At 45.3% G+C, this 24,602-nt stretch overlaps 2 protein-coding genes across 3 annotated transcripts in view; both read left to right on the forward strand.

The window, feature by feature from the left end:
* LOC308127607 (striated muscle preferentially expressed protein kinase-like) overlaps positions 1–12,228 on the forward strand; it is a gene marked incomplete at its 5' end in the record, with an annotated part of 40,526 nt that extends 28,298 nt beyond the window's left edge. Inside the window, 17 exons of the mRNA XM_080492740.1 lie at positions 122–179; positions 277–354; positions 424–596; positions 694–720; positions 810–962; positions 1,059–1,101; positions 1,184–1,249; positions 2,101–4,681; positions 4,764–4,928; positions 7,170–7,292; positions 8,067–8,231; positions 8,306–8,825; positions 8,907–9,146; positions 9,223–9,446; positions 9,623–9,698; positions 9,791–9,940; positions 10,221–12,228. Coding sequence (XP_080348866.1) covers positions 122–179; positions 277–354; positions 424–596; positions 694–720; positions 810–962; positions 1,059–1,101; positions 1,184–1,249; positions 2,101–4,681; positions 4,764–4,928; positions 7,170–7,292; positions 8,067–8,231; positions 8,306–8,825; positions 8,907–9,146; positions 9,223–9,446; positions 9,623–9,698; positions 9,791–9,940; positions 10,221–10,434 — 5,056 coding nt within the window. The 3' untranslated portion in view covers positions 10,435–12,228. The remainder of the gene's footprint in view (positions 1–121; positions 180–276; positions 355–423; positions 597–693; positions 721–809; positions 963–1,058; positions 1,102–1,183; positions 1,250–2,100; positions 4,682–4,763; positions 4,929–7,169; positions 7,293–8,066; positions 8,232–8,305; positions 8,826–8,906; positions 9,147–9,222; positions 9,447–9,622; positions 9,699–9,790; positions 9,941–10,220) is intronic.
* A 1,047-nt stretch (positions 12,229–13,275) lies between these two features.
* On the forward strand, positions 13,276–24,186 carry LOC308127715 (carboxy-terminal domain RNA polymerase II polypeptide A small phosphatase 1-like). 2 transcript variants are annotated; one of them, XM_080492952.1, is made up of 7 exons: positions 13,276–13,974; positions 19,225–19,376; positions 19,482–19,577; positions 19,662–19,718; positions 20,022–20,114; positions 20,938–21,123; positions 22,448–24,186. In XM_080492952.1, exons 1-7 carry the CDS (start codon positions 13,902–13,904, stop codon positions 22,574–22,576), a joined length of 786 nt encoding a protein of 261 aa, XP_080349078.1. In that variant the 5' UTR covers positions 13,276–13,901; the 3' UTR covers positions 22,577–24,186. The 2 variants fall into 2 exon arrangements, with proteins under 2 accessions (XP_080349078.1, XP_080349077.1); XM_080492951.1 differs by having other exon boundaries at positions 13,564–13,974; positions 19,476–19,577.
* Positions 24,187–24,602: the final 416 nt, after the last annotated feature.

Below are 24,602 nucleotides of genomic sequence, written 5' to 3' on the forward strand. Positions count from 1 at the left end.
GGGAGTTTTTTTTTTTTTTTTTTTGCTCATTTATAATTCATTGCTCATGCCTCTAACCACTTGGTGCAGTCGAGTCGCGGCACCTTTTTTTTTTTTTTTTTTCCTCAACTGTCGTGTGAAGATGTCACGAGGAGCTGCTGGAGAGAATCGCCAAGAAAACGACGGTGCCGGAAGCGGAGGTCGGTGTGCTTTCTCGCCGCCCACACTGCGCCGCCATCACTGCGCCGCCATCACGTAAACGGGACTTTATAGTTTTTGACGTTTTCGCTTTTGCAGATCCGCAGCAGCGTGCGGCAGATTTTGGAGGGTCTACTCTATCTGCACCAAAAAGACGTGGCCCATCTCGACATCAAGGTATCCGTCAAACCCAAGTATGAGTACAGAAATCACACGGAAAAGTACTTTAAAGTAGTTTTTTTTCAGCCTGAAAACATCCTCATGTCGAGTCCGCAAAGCGACCACATTCGCATCTGTGACTTCGGGAACGCCTTGAAATTGGAGGCGTCGGAGGAGTACTACTGCAAATACGGCACGCCTGAATACGTCGCGCCAGAGATCGTTAACCAGACTCCTGTTTCCACGGCGACAGACATATGGTGAGCCACCTGTTAGATAACATGCGGGAGTGAGTCTGGGGGAAAAAAAAGAAAGAAAATGTTTTAATGTGAAGTCATCCATGTTGTTCTCCTGCAGGCCTGTTGGCGTCATCACCTACCTCTGGTATGTCTTTATCGCTTTTGAATCGCAATAAAACGAACGTAGATTTAAAAAAATAATAATAATTATGACGATGTGCGTTTGTGTTCCAGCCTGACTGGGGTGTCTCCATTCGCTGGCGAAAACGACAGAGCCACGGCCCTGAACATCCGCAACTACAACGTGGCGTTCGAAGAGAGCATGTTCTCCGGCCTGTGCAAAGAGGCGAAGGGATTCGTCATCAAGCTTTTGGTGGTGGATCGACTGTAAGCTCCCGAGAGAGTGCGCTTCACCTCACCCATTTGGAGTGTTTATGAGTGTGTGTGTGTGTGTGTGATATTTTTGAAATATTTGATATTCAGGAGGCCCAGCGCCACGGAGTGCCTGCGACATCCCTGGTTCAAGGTGAGCCGCCGTTCCGGAATTCAACCGCGTGGTTGTGAAATGAACCGTGGCCGTGGTGCCGACGCCATGCTTTGTCTTACAGTCACCAACCAACAAGAGTATCAGCACCGCGACGCTGAAGCAAGTTTTGTCAAGAAGGCGATGGCAGGTAAGCCCAAGATGACAAACAAATGCAAATGTATTAAGGATGCGCGATGATATCGGCACATCAGTATCTGTCGATAAACCCCCCCCAAAGAAAATCAACATAAGGAAGAAGCTGTTTTGATTTACTGCGATCTGTAAAAAGTAGGGATGTGGTCCGATACTGCGCAGTGCACTTGCACTCGTGAAATATAAACGACACAAGCCAGTGAGTAATACTTCAAGTCATCCGTCAGCAGCAGGTAGGGAGAGCACGAGCGACGTCCGCGGTTTGGAGATTCTTTAATATCGATGACAAAAGTAAGACCAGACTGTAGATTATATCCTGACAAAATATCAAGAGAGAAAGAGAGTTTGTACAAAACAACTTGATCACCAGAGACATTTGGATCAACAGAGTTAGGTCGATCCTTAGTGTAACTCCAAGTCCTGCTACATGCTACATGCTACATGCTAAAGACTTTCAGACTCACACACCGGCGGCGCCACATACTAAACATGATCAAAGTCTCTCAAAGCTACTACTACATAGATGCTACGACCCAACATATGCGTACTGTATACTCAGTATAATACTGGAGCCTTCGAGGCTGGCAGAGGTGAGAGTATCGTTGACATAGCTTTCGCATATCGTTTTGGGTTCGGAGTGTAAATTAAGCTTGATGGCTTTTAAAAAGTACTTGTATCGGTACTCGGTATCGGCAAGTTGCTATAAATTAGCTCTCGTCCTTAAAACAAGTGGTATCGGTGCATCCCTAGTCAACAGACTTAACGGTATTAATCCACCTTGGATCAAGCAGATTTCACAAAAGTTGCCAATATTAATGAAAATGATCCCTCTTCTCTTCTCGGTAGAGGTCCCTCATCAACTACAAATCCAAAATGGTGATGCGCTCCATCCCGGAGCTCCTGAACGACGCGTGCAGCCACGTCTCCATCGCTGTCGCCCGCCACCTAAAGGAAGGTTCCCCACCGCCGTCCTCCTCATCCGACTCGGACGCGGACGTGGACGAGCTTCCTTTCATTCCCATGCCGCTGTCCATGGTGTTCTCGGGATCCAGGGTCTCCCTCAACGAGATCCCCGGGGATGAGGACGCGACGGCACGGCCCGGCGTTGGTATCAACGGGACAAGGAAGGGCCCGGTGGACGGCGCGGGTAAAAGGTCAACGAGCGACCGTGAGAAGTCGGATGAGGCGGAGGCAGAAACGAAACGGGCTCCTCTTCAAAAGGGATCGAGCGTGGAGGCGGATGAATCCCAGACAAAATCCCGGCGAGCGACCATGCGGAGAGGCAGCTCTGCTGATTCAGCACTGCTCCTCCACATAGGCCCCGAGGAGGGAGATGCAAATGAGGAAACGCAAAACAGTAGCAAGACTCTGAAAAAGGCCGTTTCTATGGAGCTACCCAATCGCAGCCCAAGCCCCGGAGCTGCGAAGTTAAGCCAAGAGGACTACGCCCTGAAGCTGGAGCTGATGAGGCAGCGGCTGCTCAGGGGGGGGAACGTGGACAAAAAGATGAGCGGCCTGCGAGGACCCCTGTTCGAAACCCTCGGGATGGACGACGAAAGGCGGTCGGGGTCTCTCGACCGCAACTTGAGGAAGTCCAGAGCGGGGCAGTCGACGCTCACCAGAGCAGCGTCCTCGGAGAGTCCCGGAGAGGACACGCCAAAGACCAAAGTTTTCCGCAAAAGCGCCTCCTTCACGCAGGAGGACTCGGAGCCCATGCCTCTGCACCGCCGGTTCGGCGCCCCCTTGGAGATCCCCTCTGGTGGCAACAGCAGCATGGAGGGGAGGAAGCTCCAGGAGGCGACGTCCATGTCTGCGATAACAGAGCAAGGAACTCTGGAGTCGGCATCCGCCTCGCCCACGGAGAGGATTTCTTTTGTCCTCCCAGAACCAGGAAGACCGGACCAACCGCAAAAACAGAATAATGTGAAGAAATACGAGGACCTCGGTGGAGGAACGGACAAAAGGACCAAAACCCAGATTGAAAAGGGGGATAAATCTGAGGGGAGATCTCCTTCTGTTATCACTCCTATTATTGTAATAGAGGAGGATGATGACGAAGAAGAGGAGGGGAAAGAAAACCAGACGTTACCTGATGAAGAGCCGCAAAAAAATGGGGGAAGTGTCGTGAAAAGTGTCGCAGTATCGTCCAAAACGTCGAACCGGAAACCAACAGATTCACCTACGTTACCCCAACACCCGGCAGTCTTTGCCAAAGTGGCGACCACCGATCGATCCAGGTCCGTTTCCTCGGCGTCGAATCCCGATCTCCCCGCCGTCGCTCGCCAATCGGTCCTCAGGACCGACATCAAAGACATCGACTCGGAGGAGGTGTTTGAAGCGCGCTTTAAAAAACGCGAGTCATCTTTGACCCGCAGGCTTCGGAAGCTGACCGGGAACAAGTCGGAGGAGAAATCGCCCGGGTCGAGCCGGAAGTCTGTCGAAGGGGGCGAGGAGATTTACAGGCCAGGGCCGAGGGGGGCGCCTCTGGAAGTGGTATCCAAAGGACTGCAGGAGAAATCCAAGTCTGTCCACGATTTAAGAGGAGACCAAGAAACCGGCTTCGGCCTGATTGGGAGGTTTTCTTTACGGGGCAGGCGGTCAACATCCACGGAGAAGAAAGCTGAGAAATCTAAGGAGGATAAGCGGACGAATGCAGAGCCAGCGGCAAGCAAGAGAGTATCGTGGGCTTTGGGTCGCAGCAAGTCTTTGGATCCTAAAGAGCTGAACAGCGCACACAAGCAGCTGGAGGAGAAAAAAGCTGAGGAATCATCGGTTTCTGCTATGAGGCGCAAGTTCGAGTCCAAAGTGGCAGGAATCTCTGCCAAAATGCGGCCCCAGTCCGAGGAGAGGAAGGACAAAGACGCCGAGAGGAGTCCGAAGGATTTACAGAAGGTTGAGGATTCCCCCGTGCTCGCGATGCGACAGAAGTTCGAGAACAAAGTGGCGGGGATATCGGCGAAGATCCGCAGTCAGTCCGAGGAGAGAATGGGAGACGGGGAAGGACGGAGCACGCCGCTGTTTTCCCGTCACCGCCATTCCCAGTCGGAGGGCCGTGGACTCAAAGGGATGGGGATCCCGGAGAACCAGCTGGCGAGACAAGCCGGCGCCGCCGCGTCAAAGGAGTCCGTCGAGTCCTCTTCGAGCGTCCAGTCCGAGAAAGCCTCGGAGAGCGAGCGGCGGTCCAGGTGGGACCGGTGGGGTTTAACGAGGAGCAAGAAGGACAAAACTCCCTCGCAGTCCGACTTGGCCCCGGCGGTCCCCAAAGACAAAGCCCCGACGAAATCCCAGCAGTTTATCCGCTCGGCTTCGGATTTCGCTCCGGTGTTCCACATCAAGCTGCGAGACCACGTCTTACTGGAGGGGGAACCCGCCACCCTGAGCTGCCTCCCAGCCGGAAGTCCACATCCTGAGATCGCGTGGATGAAAGGTGGCGTCCGTTCCAGCCGATCGCCGAGTCACCCCGTCGGCGGCGGCTGCTAACGCCCCCTGGTCTTTGTTGTGTGCTGCAGATCAGAAACCACTGGAGGACGAGCGGATCAGCCTGGTCGCTCACCCGGACGGCCGGCAGCTTCTCACCATCATCAAGTCCAGTCACAGGGACGGCGGAGTTTACCAATGTATTGCCACCAACCCCATAGCGACGATCATTACTTCCTGTACGCTGTCCATAGCCTGTAAGTAGCTCGGTCAGCCTTTACCTTCACCTCTACCTCTACCTCTACCTCTACCTTCTACCTTCTACCTTCTACCTTCTACCTCTACCTTCTACCTCTACCTCTACCTCTACCTTCTACCTTCTACCTCTACCTCTACCTCTACCTTCAACCTTCAACCTCTACCTCTACCTCTACCTCTACCTCTACCTTCTACCTCTGCCTCGACTTCGACCTCTACCTCTACCACTACCACTACCTATACTTTATCTTTACCTTTACTTTACCTTTACTTTACCTTTACCTCTACTTCTACTTTCTACCTCTACCTCTACCTCTACATCTACCTCTATCTCTACCTCTACCTTCTACCTATACTTTATCTTTATCTTTATCTTTACCTTTATCTTTATCTTTATCTTTACCTCTACCTCTACCAATACCTCTACCTATACTTTATCTTTATCTTTATCTTTATCTTTTATCTTTTCTTTTTCCCTTTTCCTTTCCCTTTTCCTTTATCCTTATCCTTTACCTTCACCTTCACCTTTACTTTTGCCTTTATTTGATCTTTATTTTTACCTCTACCTTTAACTTCACCTTCACCTTTACCTGCTCAAGTATTTTCCTCACAAAAAAGACAAACTCATTAGGAAGCACCAGAGCCCTTCCCCCTTCCCCCTTCCCCCTCCATCCTTCCCCCTTTCCCGGCCGTTTCCATCCTGTGATGTATTTTACATGATTGACTTTTAATTGCGGCAAGAATTAATATTAATACAAACGAAAATGGATATTAATGCCACAAGATTAATTTTGCAGTAGATTAACTTAACGGATTTCTGGATTTTCTCACATTTCTCATCTAATAGGAACAGATCATGTTTCCTGCAGTTTTTACAGCCGGAGTACGTCACATCCATTATCGGCATGATGAGAGCAGCCGTGTTGGGATCATATGTTTCTCAGGTGTCAGGTGCGACGGAGTGGATTTGTAGTATTTGTTCTGGCGTTGGACCCGGTACCATTACTCATGTTCAGACATACTTCAGACTGCCTGGTTTTTTTGGGGGTTTTTTTGTTTGTTTTGCCCGGAGCTTTGTCTTCACTGCGCCAGTGCCTCGGCTAAATTGGGAACACATTGTGGAAATGGAGAACGATGAGGTTTGTGCCATGTTTGTTTTGGTTTGTCAGAACCCGGACACGTTTCAGAAAGCGCGCCTGGCGGAGTTTTACAGTTGGTAGACGTATAAACACAATATTCATGAGCAATTACTTTTTTAGTACACGGGTGTGAAACATAAGGCCTGTGGGCCAAAACTGGGCCTGCAAGAGATCCAGCAACCACCAAGCAAATTGTTAAAAACATCGATTTTTTTTTTTAACAATTTCTTAAGAGTAGCCGACAAACGGGGCTCAGAGTGGCTGAAACTGTAACTTTTTGAAAACACTCCCGACTCCGTTTCCATGGAAATAGAGAAAATGAAACTTTTTGAAAATTGTATGATACTGTCTCTGTGGGAATGGGGAAAAACACAACTTTTCAAAAACCGCTCCAATTCCGTCGCCAAAGAAGCAGCGGATCATGGAACTTTTAAAATAACACTCCATCACCGTCTCCTTGGAAACAGGGCAAAATGCAACTTTTTGAAAACGGTACATCTCCATAGAAACAGGGAAAAAGCTACTTTTTGAAATACCTCTTACTCCGTCTCCTTGGAAACAAGTGGGGAAACACAACTTTTTGAAAATGCTGAGACTGTCTACACATAAACAGTGGAAAATGCTACTTTTTGAAAACGCTACATCTCCATAGAAACAGGGAAAAGGCTACTTTTTGAAAACCCTCTTCCTCCGTCTCCTTGCAAACAAGATGGGGAAACACAACGTTTTGAAAATGCTCCATCTCCGTAGCGATGGGAAATAAAATCCAACTTTTTGAAAACACTGATCCCATCTCCTTGGAAACCGGGATAACAAACCTATTTGAAACCACTGTGACTCTGTGGAAACAGACATCACGCAATTTCTGAGAACACCACTGCTGCGTATGCGCACCACATCTGTCAAAAATAGTTCAAAAGCTATATTGAGAGGATGAGTTTGTAAAAACACGCATAACGCAACAGCTCGCCTACAGGAAGCTGTTTTTTTTTTGGAGGGACACTTTACTCTATTTTGCACCACAATGTATCATTAAAAACTGCATGTTGAGTTTGTAGTGATTAGTGGTCGTAATGAACTGGACTCTCATCCTGCTTTAAGGCACCCCGAAGCGGCCGGGCACCCCCGAAGTTCCCCAGACCTACAACAACACGGCCCTGGTGCTGTGGAAGCCAGCAGACACCAAATCCCCGTGCGGCTACACCCTGGAAAGAAAAACAGAGGGTAAGTCAATGTTTGGCGCTGCGGTCCCATTAGAACTGTCAGGGTTTTTGAAACTACTCCACTTAATGAAGAATCCTCGGGGGGGGAGGGGAGAGAACCCAGTGACACCAACCAAGACAGAGAAAATGAGTCAGTCCACCAGGGAACAGTGATTGGACCATCAAGGTCTTTTCTCATTATGTGCAGTGAATCATCATTTTTTATTTTTTTTTGTTTTGTTTTCTAATGTAGTCAACGTGTCAAACTTTGGGATTCGGCTGACATCATTCTGGAGAATAGAGGGACTTAAAAAAAAAATACTGTTTTCTTTCCTAAATTACATTTTTTTTTTTTTCTCATTCGGGTCTGTTTCATCATGAAAAAGGAGACGGGATGACAGATGACTTTTCCAGCATTCATTTTTCCATAATGCATGGCCAAGATCACATACTTTTCCCGCTTTACAACACTGCCATCTGCTGGTCAAGTCTTTGTACTACAACTAGAATTTACATTTTTCTTTGTGGCATAGATAAAACCAATTTCAGTGACGTAAAATACAGTGAAAGGCTCATAAATATCTATAACAGTTGCATTTTGCAGCTTTTTCAAATTTCTTTGGTTTCGAGGGCCGGGTTGAAGCCTCTCACGGGCCAGTTTTGGCCCACGGGCCTCATGTTTGGCCCCTCTGAACTCGATGTTTTATTTCACAGCAATCACTTCATTTTAAAGTGCACTGTGATGAAGCTGTGTCATGTATGACGATGCATGTTTTGTTGCCCCTCTTTCCTGCAGGCGATTCAAACTGGCTCACAGTTGCCACCGGCATTGCCGACTGCTACTACAATGTCACAGACCTGCCACCAGGGGGCGCCTTCAGGTTCCGGGTGTGCTGTGTCAACAAGGCCGGACAGGGACCGTACAGTAACTGCTCTGATTTGGTCTCCCTGGACTCAGCAGGTATCCCGATGCTTGTCATTTGACACCAGCCTCAGCGTCTTGATCGTGTTTAATCCATCTTTGCGCTGCCACAGGTGATGGAGCTTCGCCTGCCATCGCCGTCGTGAAAACGGTTCCAACGCCACACGAACGAGGGGTTGCCTCCTCGCTGACGGCGGTGTCCACCACCAAAGGCGCCGGACCCCCCCCTCAATCTGCACCTCTGCCCCCGACGACAGTCTCCCCTCTTACTTCGTCACCCCCAGTCAAGGCGTCTCCGCCGTTCGTCCTCCCCAAACCGCAGAGTCCAGTAAACGTGGTGACTCCGATGGCCCAGGTCCCACCAACATCACCCCCGCCAGACCAAGTGACCCCGCCCCCAACCCCCACCAAACCAGCGGTGGCCTCGGTGCCCACGTATGTCCCGGCAACCACTGCGCGCGTGGCGCCGACCCCGGCGTCCTTCTCTCCGCAAGTCCTCCAGGCCTCCAGCCTGAGTCCCATCGGTGATGGAGCCAGTACTCCCAACAGGGGCACGCCTTCGGGACGCACGGCCACGACTCTTCGACAGGGAGTCCCTCAGAAACCGTACACCTTCCTCGATGAGAAAGCAAGGTGAGGCAGTGCGTGAGATTCTCAAGAAGGCATGATGGCGACAGATTGTTGCCACACAGTTGTCCTGCGTTGTGTCTCCAGGGGTCGATTTGGAGTCGTTCGCGAGTGCCGAGAAAACTCGACCGGCAAAATCTACATGGCAAAGATCATTCCCTACGTTCAGGAGAACAAGCAGGAAATCCTGAGAGAGTACGAGATCCTCAAGTCCCTGCACAATGAGAAGCTCATGGCTCTGCACGAGGCCTACGTCACGCCGCGGTACCTGGTGCTGGTGGCAGAGTACTGCACCGGGAAAGAGCTGCTGTACAGCCTCATAGACAGGTAGGCTGGATAGGCAGCATTTTCTCAGACGGTACATCACCTCGGCATTTAACCGTCTTTTTTTCTTGCCCGAAAGGTTCCGGTACTCGGAGGATGACGTGGTGGGCTACCTGGTCCAGATTCTCCAAGGAGTCGAGTACCTGCACAACCGCCGCGTCCTCCATCTAGACCTCAAGCCTGACAACATCATGGTGACCAACCTCAACGCCGTCAAGATCGTGGACTTGGGGAGCGCTCAGAGCTTCAACCCCCTCAGCCTCAGGCACCAGGACTCAGGACCGGGAACGCTGGACTACATGGGTAAGGAATCCTGTCTGTATGGTAGATTATTTCCTCTAATGCTGCTCAGGTTCATGAATGTGTGGGATGAGCACGGAACACTGGGTAAGCGGTATCCAGGGTGACGGATCTGTTGAGTTTTTTACAGCTGCCGTTTGACAGGAAGTTGAAAGAAATCTTTAAAAATCTTCGTTTAGCTCCCGAGATGGTGAAAGGGGAAGTCGTTGGTCCTCCGGCAGACATTTGGACGGTCGGCGTCGTCGTCTACATCATGTAAGTGTTCTTCTTATCGGTGTATGTGACTTTATTGACAAACTGTGAACAAAACCTAAGAAAACAAATGCAATTTTTTAATCTGCAACCAGGCTCAGTGGTCGGCTACCCTTCGAAGATAAAGACCCGCATCGAGTTGAATCCAAAATCCTGATGGCCAAGTTTGACCCAACCAAACTCTACCCCAACGTGTCCCAAAGTGCCTCCGCCTTTCTCAAGAAGATGTTGAGCAGCTACCCATGGTAACGAAAGTCGATTGTTTTTACGCCTCGTTTCCACTGCCAGTACGGTGCGGTACGGGTTTTCGTATGTTTCCGCTGACAAAAGTTGCGGATGGTACCAAAAGTACCCAACCGTTAACATTTTCCGTAACCCCTCCGATGAGGTACCCAGCACATTGGTATGGGTTGCATTGGGTCTAGGTACTCTTTGCTGTACCGTACCGTACAGTAGAAACAAGGCTTTATATGAACACGAGGGGAAACCAAACAGGAAATGCTGATTTCTACCGTGTGTTTCCAGGGCCCGACCAACCACACGAGACTGCTTCACCCAGGCCTGGCTGCAGGACTCGTACCTGATGAAGCTCCGCAGGCAGACGCTCACCTTCACCTCCGGCCGGCTCAAGGAGTTCCTGGTGGAGCAGCAGTGCCGTCGCGGCGAGGACGCCACCAAGCACAAGGTGCTGCTGCGCACCTACCAGAGCTCGCCGCAGTCGCCGCACGTCCCCCAGTGAGCGGACGGCGGTGAGCCAAGACGAAACGTTTTCAAAGTGAAAACGCAAAACTCTCACAGCGCATTGAGGGTCTGTTTACACGACAACGGTGCTCAGAGCCACTGAAAACTTTTTGGGAAATGGCTTCCAAACGTGGAACTTCTCGAAAATGCTCTGACACTATCTGAGGAAACGTGGAGGGGGGGGAAAAAATGCAACTTTGCGAAAACACAACTTTGCGAAAACACAACTTTGCGAAAACCCTCCATTTCCGTGGAAACGAGAAAAAAATTTAACCTTTTGAAAATGCTTGACTAAGTGCACGTCAAAAGGTGGGGGCTTTTTGAAAGCGCTCCGATGGTATCTCGATGTAAACGCTGGAAAATACAACTTTTTGAAAATGCGACTTTTAGAAAAGCTCCATGTCCATGGACATGGGGGGAGGGAAAATGCAACTTTTTGAAAAACGCTCCGACAGTATCTCAATGTAAACGGTGGAAAATACAACTTTTTGAAAATGCAACTTTTTGAAAAGCTCAATGTCTGTGGACATGGGGTGAAAAAAATGTAACTTTTTGAAAATGCTCCAACTCCATCTCCATGAAAATGGCGAAAAACGCAACTTTTCATAAGAAGGCATTCCATCTCCATGGAAATAGGGACAACGCAACTTTTCTGAAACGCCGCTACTGCACATGCGCAATGCATAGCTAGTTGTTCTGCACATGCTCAGTAGATGTCTAATAAGAACAACGTTTCCTCCAGAGTGTCATGACTCCCAGTTCATACTCTCCTGGGACTTGGCAGTTTTATTTTGACAGTCACCGTTTGTTCTCCCATTGTTAACGTTTACAACATATTGTTCTCTGCGCGCACGAGTGTGCGGTTTCGTTACGAAAACAACCAACAGCGCCCACTCGTGGCCCGGCATGCCAACTACAGCGTTATCAACCTTTTCACGTAAACAGACATCCTTTTCAATACGTTGTGTAAACTCTTCTGAAACGATGCGTTTTCACTTGAAACGTTGTGTAAACGGGGGTCAAAGGTTGAAGGAGGCGTGGCCAAACGCACAGGCGGAACACGCCGACCGAAAAGGCGCGTTTGCATTCTGCCCGAAGGACACGGGGACGTTCCTTCGGTTTCCACTCCGATTGCACAATTTCTCCGTCACGTTGGGAACTCTGCACGGTTTGGTTTCGTTGCAAAGCGATCGGCCCGGAGCGCGCGGATTCGCCGCGCGATGATTTCCCCCTGCTAACTTATTTCAGACGACACGTTTTGAAAACAAAAAACAAACAAATTTCTTTGGAGATTGTTTACTTTTTTTTTTTCCCATGTTAATTTATTTGCATGTTGTGCGTGCGCGCGGTGTGTCTTCTTTGTGTTTTCGGAGCCACACACACACACACACACACACACACACACACACACACACACACACACACACACACACACACACACACACACACACACACAGACAGCCATTGTACGATTTTTATGAAAATACAAGTTTATAATGTCGATAACATTTGCGGATCTCGGTATTTCTCCGATCGCCCGGTTAGTGCCTCAATCAGACCCTCGATCTCGTAAAAGCGTCGCCATTGGTTCCGATCCGATGACCATATTTGGACGTTTCGCCAACAGTTTACGCGTAATGATAAATAGGCCGTCTTGTGTATTGCTCGATCACAGTGTTTTCCTCTTTATTTTGTATGACTTTGAATGGTTGGAGATTTGTAAATGTACCAATTTGCGGTGTTTATATGTGGTTTTTATGAGATAGTATGTAATAAACTCTTCATACGATTTAACCGTGTCTGTCTCTTATACGTTACCAACAAACTGCTACAACAGAAAAGCACATTTGTTGACATTTATGGGTTAATTCCATCATGTATATATATTTTTTTTTAAAAAGGAACATTTTGCACAATAAACTTCACAAACATCTTAATTGTATTTTTAATATCCTTGATTTTGGATTTAAAAAAAAAAAGAAAAATATATACTCATTAACTGGCTGTAGTGCTATCATATCATTGAGTCTGTTATTATTGGCACTTTTAACGCTTTTCAGTTTGGACATGCGTTTCAATTAAAGTAAAGCGATTAATATCATAAAATATGAAAAGCCAATAAAGCAACAAAGCTCTTTTTTTTTTATACTTAGGGATGTATAAGAATAAATTGCGCAGTCGATTGTCGTCAAATCTCTAGAGACTATATGGATGGATGTGTGTGTGTGTGTGTATATATAGACATATATATTTATATTTGTGTTTTGTATATAGATTGGAATGTAGATTTACTTAATTATATAGATTATTTACAATGGGGTTTATATAATTGTTTATATAACCACATATTTATATTTCATATGAATATATATGTGTGCACATGTGTAAATGTGTATGTGTATATAGATAACTATGTTTTGTATATATTTTGACGTGTCTGAATGAATGAAAATGAATAAATAAATGTGTGTGTACGTACGCCTGTGTTAATGTGCGTATGTTTATTTTCGCATAATTCAAATGAGTTTTTCTTTTTGTATGTATCTGTATTTTGTATATATTTTGACGTGTCTGCAGCAAATTAATCACGAAAATAAATATCCAAAAATTCAAAATATACCTTTTGAAGTCAGAAGTTTGTATATAATAGAAAATATTCAATATTTTTCAAATAAACAGACAAAACTATTAGAAACATAGTTCACACACTAATTTACAAGATATTTATTTGTTGATATAAAGCTGTTTTGTTTTTTAAGCGTGATATTGAATGGACCGACGCACACACCGCGCGCGCGCACTACAGGACGACACATTGCGCGACGCTCCCTAACTGCGGGGGCAGTTTCAAGGAGACCCGAACTGGGCGTTTCTGAGCCGCGGATTCGGGAAACAAACCCGAAACAACAAACTCCTGCGTCGCTTCACACGACGGACGCCGCGCTCGTGACGCACACCCACGCGAACCCGACGCGATTTTTCACTCTTAAAACGTTTTCGAGTAACTTTTTTAAGCGAGTTACTTTTTAAGGGACCGTGGTCAAATTCGTCGCGTCTCGGGAGACGGGAGAACGCCTGTAACGCAAAGGCGGCGATCCCTTTAAGCGAGGCAAAAAAAAAAAAAAAAGGGGAAGCCTTGAAACCTCCATGTTTGTATCTTGAAATTGCGAGCGGAGTCGAGCTCCATATTGAATCAAAGTAGCCAACTCTTCTTTTTTTTATTTATTTTTTCCCCCTGTTTTAAACAAATGTTTCCTAACTTCCGGACGTCGATCGTGCGGGGTTGTAGACGGGCGCGTGGGGGAAGAATGTTTGGAAAAAGTGTTGCGATGTTTCCCGGAGCGCTCCGGCTCGGATCGCCTTAGACTCGCGGATTAACGTCCAGCCGCGAGAGTTTTAGCAAACTTTTTTTTTTTATTAAGTAAAAAGAAAAAGTGTAAAGTCAGCAATCCGGGAGTGGATGTGATGGACAATCCGTCCTCGATAATCACGCAAGTGAGCCGGGATGAAGAGGGGGGGAAAGCGTCGGGAGAGAGGGGTGAGTCTCTTGAAAACAACTTTTCTTTTTTTTTTTTTTTTTAAAAACGATCACTACATCACGTAATGTAACGATCCCGCAACGCAGTTTCAACTCTGCGCAACTTTCAGGACTCGTTTTAACAACAACAAAAAAAAAACGTGGGGAGGAAAAAAGAAAATGCGTAAAAGCGCATAAAAAGTTTGTGGCTTGTTTTTGCGGCTGCGGCCCTTTTTTTTTTTCTTTTTTTTTTTTTTTTTTTGGCCTCTGATGAAAGTCAAGGAAATGACGTGACTGTTGTTTGACTTTGACATATTCAACGTGCGTGTTTGTTTGTTGTTGTTGTTTTTTTTTTTTAAACTTTATATCATGAAAAAAGTGCGTGAAAACTCCCGTTTGGTGCGTGAAGTTTGTGCGTAAAAACACATGGATTTCGTGGATCTGCCGCGCACGCGCCCACACACACACACACACACACACACACCCACCCACACACACACACTAAAAGTTACTGAGTAATCAGGTGAGCTGTCATGAAGACTCCACACGAGTAAGGTCCAATCTTTACACTTTTCCATAACCCCACAAACCTGTTGGATTTGTCTCTGCCTTTATTTTGAAGAGTTTTCAAAGTGACTTGTTTGTTTGTTTTTGTTGTTTTTTTTGTTTAATTTCACTGCAAATAGTTCAAACACGACGTATTTGGTAACAATAGATGTGTCTTTAAAGTTCATACTTGTAAAAATGAACTTCTGTGTGAACAATATAGTTTTTTTTAAGTTGTTGTTTTTAACTATGACTAGTTTTAAAAACTGCCTTTTGTGGTAAAATGATATATATTCTATTGTTTTTTTTTTCACTGTGAATATTTGTAAAAATTCCCTTTATAGTTCATCAAAACATTTTTTTAACCATATTTAAAAATGTATTTAATTTTGGTCACAATACTATTATTATTTTTTATACAGAGAATATTAAAAAAAAAAAACTTTTTTTGTTGTTTTCGTTATTCTTTGCTATTTTAAATAAAATACAAGTAAAAAAAATAAAAATTTTAAATAATATTTCAACCATAATTAGTTTTAAAAAGAAAAGTTTGTTTCCTCACATATTAAATATTTATTATTTTATTTTTTAAACTTAAAATAGCTCTGAAGATAACCTATATTTTGGTCCCGACCTTTTCTATTTATTTTTTTTAATGACTTTTCTTTTTTGGATCAGAATATTAGTTTGTTTACTTTTTTAAAAAATAAATCTGTTTTAAAAATATATATTTTTCTGGTCATAATATTTTTATTAAAGAATGATTTTTGTTATTTTACTGTATGTTTCTAAAAAAAATGAAAAAGTACTATTTTAAGTTCAATATTATTTATGTTGTTTTTTTTACTGCAAATAGTTGTGAAAATTAAATCATTATTTGTAACATTAGTTTTTAGGGGTTTTTTTTGCCTCGTTATAGTGAAGTAGAATAGTGAGGATCATTTCAAAAATCTATTTGAAATGTAATAATTCGGGTTTAAACCCACGAGACGCATTTTAATTTCTCCCCGCGTTTTTATGGAGGCACTTTTAGTCACACGAAAGTCTGGCAGCTGTTTCACAAACTCGTCTCGGGTCCTCGTAAAACCACTGGGTCCCCGACCCCTTCGCCTGAACATCTGACGGCGTTGAAATCAAGTGATGCTTTTAAAATGGATTCCTCGGCGGATTTAAAAAGGACGAGATGGAATTGGAATCATTCGTTTGTGATACGCTGCAGGACGAGACGCAGCATGTTTCTCAGTGCCGACTCAGCAGAATTCACGCGCGCTGTCGAGGAGTCATCTTTTTTTTTTATCAATCATTACCAAATGTTTATGTCCGTCAGCTTCACCAACCCGTTAAATCTAGTTTATTTTGAGCTGTATTGTCGAGAAATGTCCTGCATTCTGGGCTGGTATGAGGCGCTTGTTTTTTTAAAGTTTCACATTTACGCACCAAAGTTTTGAAAACGATGTCGGTTTCCACGGAAACGCTGAAAATGATGTGCTTTAGCATGTTGTGTTTCACCCCTGTTCCAATGGAGTCTGAGTTTTTTTTTTTTTAAAAGTTGCGTGTTCCTCCGTTTCCAAGGAAATGTAATCGTAGCGTTTTCATAAAGTTTTTTTTCCATGGGAACGGAGCGTTTTTCTAAAAGATCCGCTTCCCTCTCGTTTCCATGGAGCCAGAGCGGTTTTCAAAAAGTTAAATCTTTCTCCCGGTTCCACCGAGATGGAGTCAAAGCACTTTTTAAAAGTTGTGTTTTCTCTCATTTACAAGGAAACGTAGTCGGAGTGTTTTCAATAAGTTGTGTCTTCCCCCTGTTTCCGTGGAGATGAAGTTGGAGCATTTTAAATCTATTGCGTGGGGCCGTGTTCAAAAAGTTGTGCTTTTTGCCGTTTCTACAAAGTTTGAGGGCTTTTTAAAAGTAGGGTTTTTCCCTGCTTAAACTGTGGTGTTGTCATTGCATTTTCAAAAAGTTGCATATTTTCCTCCCCGTTTCCATGGAGTCGCAGAATTTTCAAAAAGTTTAGCTATTCTACATTTCCACTAAGATGGAGTTGGAGCATTTTCAAAAAGTCAACTTTTTCCACGTTGTCACAGAGTCTGAGCCATTTTCAACAAGTCGCTTTATGATTCACCGGGAATGTAGTCAGAGCTTTTTCTTAAAGTCCCCCCCCCCCGTTTCCATGGAGAGAGTTGAAGCATTTTCAAAATGTGCCATTTTCCCCCTTTCCACAATGTTGGGAGTGTTTTTAAAAAGTTCCTTTCCCCCATTTCAATGTAGTCAGAGCATTTTCACAAAGTTGCGTTTCCTTCTACTTTCATGGAGACCGAGCGTTTTTTTTTTGTTTTTTTTGTTTGTTTTGTTTTTACAAAAAGTTCCACCTTGTGATCCGTTCTCAAACGTGCGTTTTCAGCGTCTCTGGGTTTTCAGTTGTCACTTGCAAACGGTGCTTTTATTTTGTCAAAACGGATGAAAACGTCCCCACAAAAAATTGGCGGGTGTTTCTTTTGTCTGGAGCGGCACTCGTGAGGCTGGTGTCAAATTACAGGCTCCTGACAGTCTGTCCGAAACATGGCGGCTTCCTCCGTCTGTTTCCTCTTCCTGTTTTGGCCCGAGCAGCGGGGGGGGGGGGGGGGGGGCTATGGTGGGGGGGGGGCTGAATCCACAAACGGAGGAGGAGGGAATGAAAGAGGCGCGAGAGACGGACAACAGAGAGCCGAGTGTTGGTAACACAGTCACGTGTCGAGTTCGGAGTTTTCGCAGCTTCAGGACGCGGCCGGAATGTTTTTTTCCACTTTGGGAACGAGACGGACGTTCGATCGTCACAATGTCTCACATGTCGCCCGCGGGGACACCGGGACGCTCTTGCGGGGATGACTGTGTCCTTTGTGTCTTCGAAAGAAATAACTTCCACTTCTTGCCGTGAAAAGTTTCGCTCAGGTCATAGAATGAGTAGATCAAAGTACTTTTTGATACTTTATTTTTGCAAAAAAATAATAAAAAAAAAACAGTATTTTATTGTGAAATTTTTTTTTTTTTTTTTTTTTACTTTTCAAAAATGTATTTATTTTTATTCTTTAATACTAATCCTAACCTTTTAATGACTTTGTTTGGTCACATTTTTATAAAAAAAAATTTATAGTAACTTATTTTCTGTGAATAGTATTTATTTATTTTTTTATTATTATTTTTATTTATTTATTAATTTATTATTACTACAAGTATATCCCAAAACTCATTGTTGTTGTTTGTTCCAGAGTGTTATTTATTAATTCCCCTTGAATTAAAACTCCATTAGTACTTTCCTCAGTGTTTGAAGTAACGTGAGAAACGTTCAGTACTGGTGGTTGTGTATTTCTGCTTGTCATTGAGAGCCGTTGTAGTAAATTCAAACACCCTGCAGGAAGGGGGCGGAGCTCCCCCCCCCCCCCCCCCCCTTAGGTGAAGAAAAACCGGTCGGGCCTCAAAGGAGGTGAAGCCAGTGGTGTTTTGTGGCCGCAGGCCCTCAAACATGGAGGACGGCTGCTTGGCTCCTGTTTACGGAGCCGATTCGCTCTAATAAGGAAACAAAAAGAAAAATGAAATCCCAAATAATCTTAAAAAAAAAAAGGGAATAACTGCTGAACAACGAATGCAACATCGAATATCATGAATACACTTCAGACTGGTTAAAACGCCGTGTCTTTACTCATGGGTGATGTTTTTTTTACAGTTCCTGGACAAAAAAAATGCGTCTCAAAGTTCAAAGCAGAGTTTTAAACGAATATATGAAGACGTGGATTCACCTGTTTTAACAAGAGAGTCAAGTTTAGGAGAGAAATTAAGGAATCTCAACATGTTTGGATGATTTATGGAATTTCCTTTGAGACGCTCTAGTCTTGGTCTTGGATGGTTGGAGTTTCGGTCTTGGACGGTTGCAGTCTTTGTCTTGGACGGTTGGAGTCTTTGTCTTGGATGGTTGGAGTCTCGGTCTTGGATGGTTGGAGTCTCGGTCTTGGACGGTTGCAGTCTTTGTCTTGGACGGTTGGAGTCTTTGTCTTGGATGGTTGGAGTCTTTGTCTTGGACGGTTGGAGTCTTTGTCTTGGACGGTTGGAGTCTTTGTCTTGGACGGTTGGAGTCTTTGTCTTGGATGGTTGGAGTCTTGTCTTGGATGGTTGGAGTCTTTGTCTTGGATGGTTGGAGTCTCGGACGGTTGGAGTCTTGTCTTGGACGGTTGGAGTCTCGGTCTTGGACGGTTGGAGTCTTTGTCTTGGACGGTTGGAGTCTTTGTCTTGGATGGTTCTAGTCTTTGTCTTGGACGGTTGGAGTCTTTGTCTTGGACGGTTGGAGTCTTGTCTTGGATGGTTGGAGTCTTGTCTTGAATGGTTGGAGTCTTTGTCTTGGATGGTTGGAGTCTTGTCTTGAATGGTTGGAGTCTTTGTCTTGGATGGTTGGAGTCTTGTCTTGAATGGTTGGAGTCTTTGTCTTGGATGGTTGGAGTCTTGTCTTGAATGGTTGGAGTCTTTGTCTTGGATGGTTGGAGTCTTGGATGGTTGGAGTCTTGGATGGTTGGAGTCTTGGATGGTTGGAGTCTTGGTCTTGGATGGTTGGAGTCTTGGTCTTGGATCGTTAAAAATCTTGGTCTTTGGATGCTCTAGTCTTAGTCTTGACTCGGTTTCAGTCCTTTAAAGTCTTGGTTTTGGAATACCCTGGATTTGGTCTTGGACTCGGTTAATGTTGTTAATCCCCCTCCCCACAGGATCTTCCCCCTCCCTGTCCTCCAAGAAGCCCCGGAGCGGAGGCCTCTTCTCCAGCCTGTTCTGCTGCCTGTGCCGGGACCAGCAGTCCCAACCGCAACCGGTCAACAACAACGCGCCTCTCTTGGTGGAGGAGAACGGAACCGTCTCTAAGGTGCGTCCGGACACCGACCCGAACGATCCGACCCGTCCTAAACTCTTCACCGAATGACCTTCTCTCTCGCTCGCTCTCTCTTTCTTTTCTTTTTTTAAGATACAGGTGAAGCCACTTCTGCCTCCAGCCAAGTCGAAAGACTCCGGAAAGATCTGCGTGGTGATCGACCTGGACGAGACGTTAGTTCACAGCTCCTTCAAGGTGAGGGCATCGGAGACGTCTTGACGGAAAAAGCCGCCGTTCTGCCTCCTCCCGGTTCAAACCTCCGTCTTTGTCCTCTTCCAGCCTGTGAATAATGCCGATTTCATCATTCCTGTGGAAATAGATGGAACAGTACACCAGGTAACGCCCCTCCTCAACCGTTTCTTTGCTCCAGGACCGCGACAGGTTTGACGACGGACCTCGGGCCCGGGCCTAATTCAAGTAATCCAGGATAGGTTTGTTCAGACAAGCACAGCCTATTCCGGATGACTTGGTTCAGGAACGCTGCCCTCAGCCACGGCGGGAGGGAAAAAGGGGGGGGGGGGGACGTCAAACCTTCCCCTCGGTGGTGTGGTTTGAAATGTGTGTGTGTGTGTGTGTGTGGGTGGGTGAGCGCACGCTGCCAGCTTTGTGGAGACTTGTTTGCGTTGCTGTGCGTCCCAGGTGTACGTCCTGAAGCGGCCGCACGTGGACGAGTTCCTCAAGAGGATGGGCGAGCTGTTCGAGTGCGTCCTCTTCACCGCCAGTTTAGCTAAGGTGACGCGGAGGTTTTTTCGCTTCGAGGCCCGGCGCAACGTTTCAAGTGAAAAAAGCAGCGTTTGAGGAAAGTTTCGAAAGTTAAAAATCCCGGTTCCCCCCCATTTCAAGGGACTGTTTTCGAAAAGTTCCACCGAGCGATTTTGAAAGAGTTACGTTTACCACTGTTTCCAATGTAGACCGAGCCTGAGCGTTTTCAAAAAGTTGGGCTTCCCCCCCGTTTCCGGGGTGATGGCGATGACACGGTTTCAAAAAGTTGCTTTTTCCACTGACACGGAGTGTTGTCACAAAGTTGTGATTCCGTGGAGACGAAGCATAGGCTTTTTCCGAAAGTTGCATTTTCATCTGTTATCATGGAGACAGAATTGAAATTTTTTCAAAAAGTTTCACCCCCCCCCTCCCGTTTCCATGGAGACGTAGTCGAAAGGCTTAGAAAAGTACCACCTTGAGAACCGTTTTCAAAACGTTTTCTCACCTTACCATGGGCTGAGCATTTTTGAAAAGTTGTGTTTTCCCGTCTTTCCACGGACTCGGCGCATTTTCAAAAAGTTCTGTTTTCCTCTTCCCGCTGAGACAGAGTAGAGCATTTTCAGAAGATTGCGTTTCCCCCAGTTTCCATGGAGACAAAGTTGGAGCACTTTTAAACGTTCCCTGTTTCCACGAAAACCGAGTGAAGGTGAACGAAAACGTTCAGCTTAAGCAGTTTTCAAAAAGTTGCATTTTACTGAATCTATTTTTTTCACTTGAAGACGTTGCAAACGGCTTAAGAGAGATTTTCACGCCCTCAATACGTGTGTGGTGAAACGAATGTGGTCGTTGTCAGTATGCGGATCCCGTGTCCGACCTCCTGGACAAGTGGGGGGCGTTCCGCAGCCGCCTGTTCCGGGAGTCCTGCGTCTTCCACCGGGGGAACTACGTCAAGGACCTGAGCCGCCTGGGCCGCGACCTCAACAAGGTCATCATCGTGGACAACTCCCCCGCGTCCTACATCTTCCACCCCGACAACGCGGTGAGGCTCCGCTGTGTTTCAACAAGAGACGCACCGATACCACTTCTACCGATACCAGTACTGGCCTTCAGCCGCTCGCCGATACAGAGTATCGATACTAACCTTTAATCATTTGTCAATACCAAGTACTGACACCAACCTTAAGCGACTTGCCGATACCAATACTAACCTTTAACCACTTGCCGATACCAGGTACTGATGCTAACTTTACCAACTTTCTGAAACGGAGTACTGATACAAGTACTACCCTTAAGGTACTTGCCGATACCTAGTAGTGATGCTAACCTTGTACCACTTGCTGATCGCGAGTACCAATACCAACTTTGAGCAACTTGACAACGACTACCGATAGTAACCTTTGGCCACTTGGCGATACATTTGTATCAATACTGACATGTAGATATTTGACGATATCGCATACAATAACAAACATTAACCTTCAGAGACTTGCAGATACTAATCTTTAACCACTTGCCGATACCGAGTACCAATACATACCCTCAACCTCTTGCAGACACTAGGTACTGTTACTAACCTTTACCAACTTTCTGATACAGGGTACCGATACAAGTACTAAACCTTTAGCAACTTGCCGATAGTGAGTACCTATATGAATGAATGCCATAAAGCCTAATTCATACATTATACTTTACGTTAGCCTGTAGCATTGCTGGGGTGTGAGCCTGAACCGATTTAGCATGTAGCATGTAGCCTTGCTTATGTGTCAGCTCTGAAACTCTTCAGCATGTAGCCTTGCTCGTGTGTGAACCTCAAAGCTCTTTAGCATGTAGCATCGCTGGTGTGTGAGCCCTGAAACCCTTTAGCACGTAGCGTAGCTCCAGTAAAATCCTAGTTCAACTAATAAGCAACATCAGGCTAACTCCAAATGTTGCATGATAAATGCCAAGATTCATTCGGGATCTTTTACGAGGACGTGCAGTATCGGACCAGATACTGATATCATTAGTATCGTTACTGATATTAGTGGTAGTATTGTGAAGTAGTATCGGTACCAGCAGCTTCATCAGTATCGTTTCTGGTATATAGGGAACCAGTACCATGATCAGTGTCTGTCCTGGTATCGATTGTATCTGTAGTGTTATTGGTACCAACATTGGTATCAGTATCGCTCGTGATATTGATACCGGTATCAGTCGTAGTACCTGTACCAGTATTATCAGTATCCTCATCGGTATCTGTCGTGGTATCGGTAGTAGTGTTGGTATTGGTACCAGTATCGGTGCATCCCTAGTTTCAAGATAGTTGTTGACTCCCTTTCCAGTTTTTTTTTTCCGATGTTTTGACGGAGAGTTTCCCCCTCCAGGTTCCCGTGGCCTCGTGGTTCGACGACATGCACGACACGGAGCTGCGGGACCTCATCCCGTTCTTCGAGAGGCTGAGCAAAGTGGACAACGTCTACACCGTCCTCAAGCACCAAACCTCCAGCAGCTAACGGCGTAGCGGTCCGAACAACGCCCCTCCCTTCTTCCCGCCCATCCATCCATCAATCCATCCATCCATCACTTCCTTCCTTCCTTCCTTCCTCCTCCTCCTCCTCCTCCTCCCAGCAGTGCCATGAAGTGAACACATGAATGAGCGTGGAGCGCCCCCCCTGCCTCTGCACTGTTATGGAGACCGGGGGGGGGGGACCCCTCCGAGATGGAACGGCCAGGAGGCGAACACGTCGTCCTCACCTGAGCGGTTTTAGGTCTGTAAAGTCAGTGTTCGGGGGAAATCTAACGGAAACAGTATCTGTACGGGTCAGTGACGGATAAAGATGGGCAATTTTTATTTTATTCTTTTATCTTTTAAATGGATTTAATGTGCAAAACAGGAGAATTTTATTGTATTTTTTTGGGGGGGCGGGGGGGGGGGGGGGGGGGGGGAGTTTAAATTGCATTACATTCACATCTGCATCCTGCAGTCTCCAACATGAACACATAGTATATTTAAATGAAGAAATAGTTCAATTAAATTAACTAATTGTTCAATTTAGAGCTCTAAGATGCAGCAATAGTTCAATTTAAAGCGTAAAAATAAAGAAATAGTTGAATTTAGAGCTCTAAAATTCAGCAATAGTTCAATTTAAAGCATAAAAATAAAAGAAATAGTTTGATTAAATGAACTGATTGTTCAATAAAAAGCTCTCAAATTCAGCAATAGTTCAATTTAAAGCATAAAAATAAAGAAATAGTTGAATTTAGAGCTCTAAAATTCAGCAATAGTTCAATTTAAAGCATAAAAAATAAAGAAATAGTTGACTTTAGAGCTCTAAAATGCAGCAATAGTTCAATTTAAAGCATAAAAAATAAAGAAATAGTTGACTTTAGAGCTCTAAAATGCAGCAATAGATCAATTTAAAGCATAAAAAATTCAGAAATAGTTTGATTAAATGAACTAATTGTTCAATAAAAAGCTCTAAAATGCAGCAATAGTTCAATTTAAAGTGTAAAAAATCAAGAAATAGTTAAATTCAGAGCTCTAAAGTGCAGCATCTGCATTCACATCTGCATCTTGCAGTCTCCAACATGAACACATAGTATATTTAAATGAAGAAATAGTTCAATTAAATGAACTAATTGTTCAATTTAAAGCTCTAAAATGCAGCAATAGTTAAATTTAAAGCGTGAAAAATAAAGAAATAGTTCGATTAAATGAACTAATTGTTCAATAAAAAGCTCTCAAATTCAGTAATAGTTCAATTTAAAGCTTAAAAAATAAAGAAATAGTTGAATTTAAAGCTCTAAAATGCAGCAATAGTTCAATTTAAAGCTCTAAAATGAGCAAGTCGTTCATTTAAAAGTGTTAAAATCTGCTCTGTTATTCATCACTGACCCTAGAGACAAGCAATGATCGGCACTTTACCAGTTCTGTGCGCAGTGTTCGGCGACGCACAGCGGATTCGTAGATTTAAAAGCACAATTCACAGACTTTAAAGTAACGACGCCGCGTGAAGATGACACTAATGGACGAGTATTGGACGTTTTAAAAAAAAAAAAAAAAAAAAAGAAAGAGAAAAAAAAAACCGGACTGTGAAACCTCACCTGGAACCCTGCCAATCCCGGGATTCCTCACTGCCTTTTCCCAGACTTCCAGCCACTTTTTGGTTTTCCCTGCCAAAGCGGTACACACAGGCCGGAGATCGCCGTCGTACGTAGAAAGATTGTTTGTACTCGGAGATTCCCCGCAGGCGAGCCCCCCGTTTACACGGCCACGGTTTCACGTGGAAAAACGCACCGTCGGCATGTTGGGTCGGCGCGATTAAACGTCAACAATGGGAGAACACGGACGTTCTTGTGGATCGTCAAAATAAAACTACCAAGTCCCGGGAGAATATGGACTCGGCGGAGGAAACATCTACTGAGCGTGTGCAGAACAAGTTTTTGCCACAGTCGTAATGCGCATGACCGGAAGTGTCGTTTCCATGGAAATGGAGTCGGAGCGTTTTCAAAAACTTGAGTTTTCCCGCCATTTCCACG

This window comes from Lipophrys pholis (genome assembly GCF_963383615.2).
Source record: "Lipophrys pholis genome assembly, chromosome: 23".
Lineage (NCBI taxonomy): Eukaryota > Metazoa > Chordata > Actinopteri > Blenniiformes > Blenniidae > Lipophrys > Lipophrys pholis.

What these genes read in the sequence shown, in the direction of transcription:
- LOC308127715 (XM_080492951.1), top strand. Translation starts at nt 13,902, where the DNA reads ATGGACAATCCGTCCTCGATAATCACGCAAGTGAGCCGGGATGAAGAG. An exon ending in TCACCGCCAGTTTAGCTAAG is followed by an intron (nt 20,115 to 20,937) that starts GTGACGCGGAGG and finishes GGTCGTTGTCAG; the next exon opens with TATGCGGATCCCGTGTCCGA. An exon ending in TCTTCCACCCCGACAACGCG is followed by an intron (nt 21,124 to 22,447) that starts GTGAGGCTCCGC and finishes TTCCCCCTCCAG; the next exon opens with GTTCCCGTGGCCTCGTGGTT.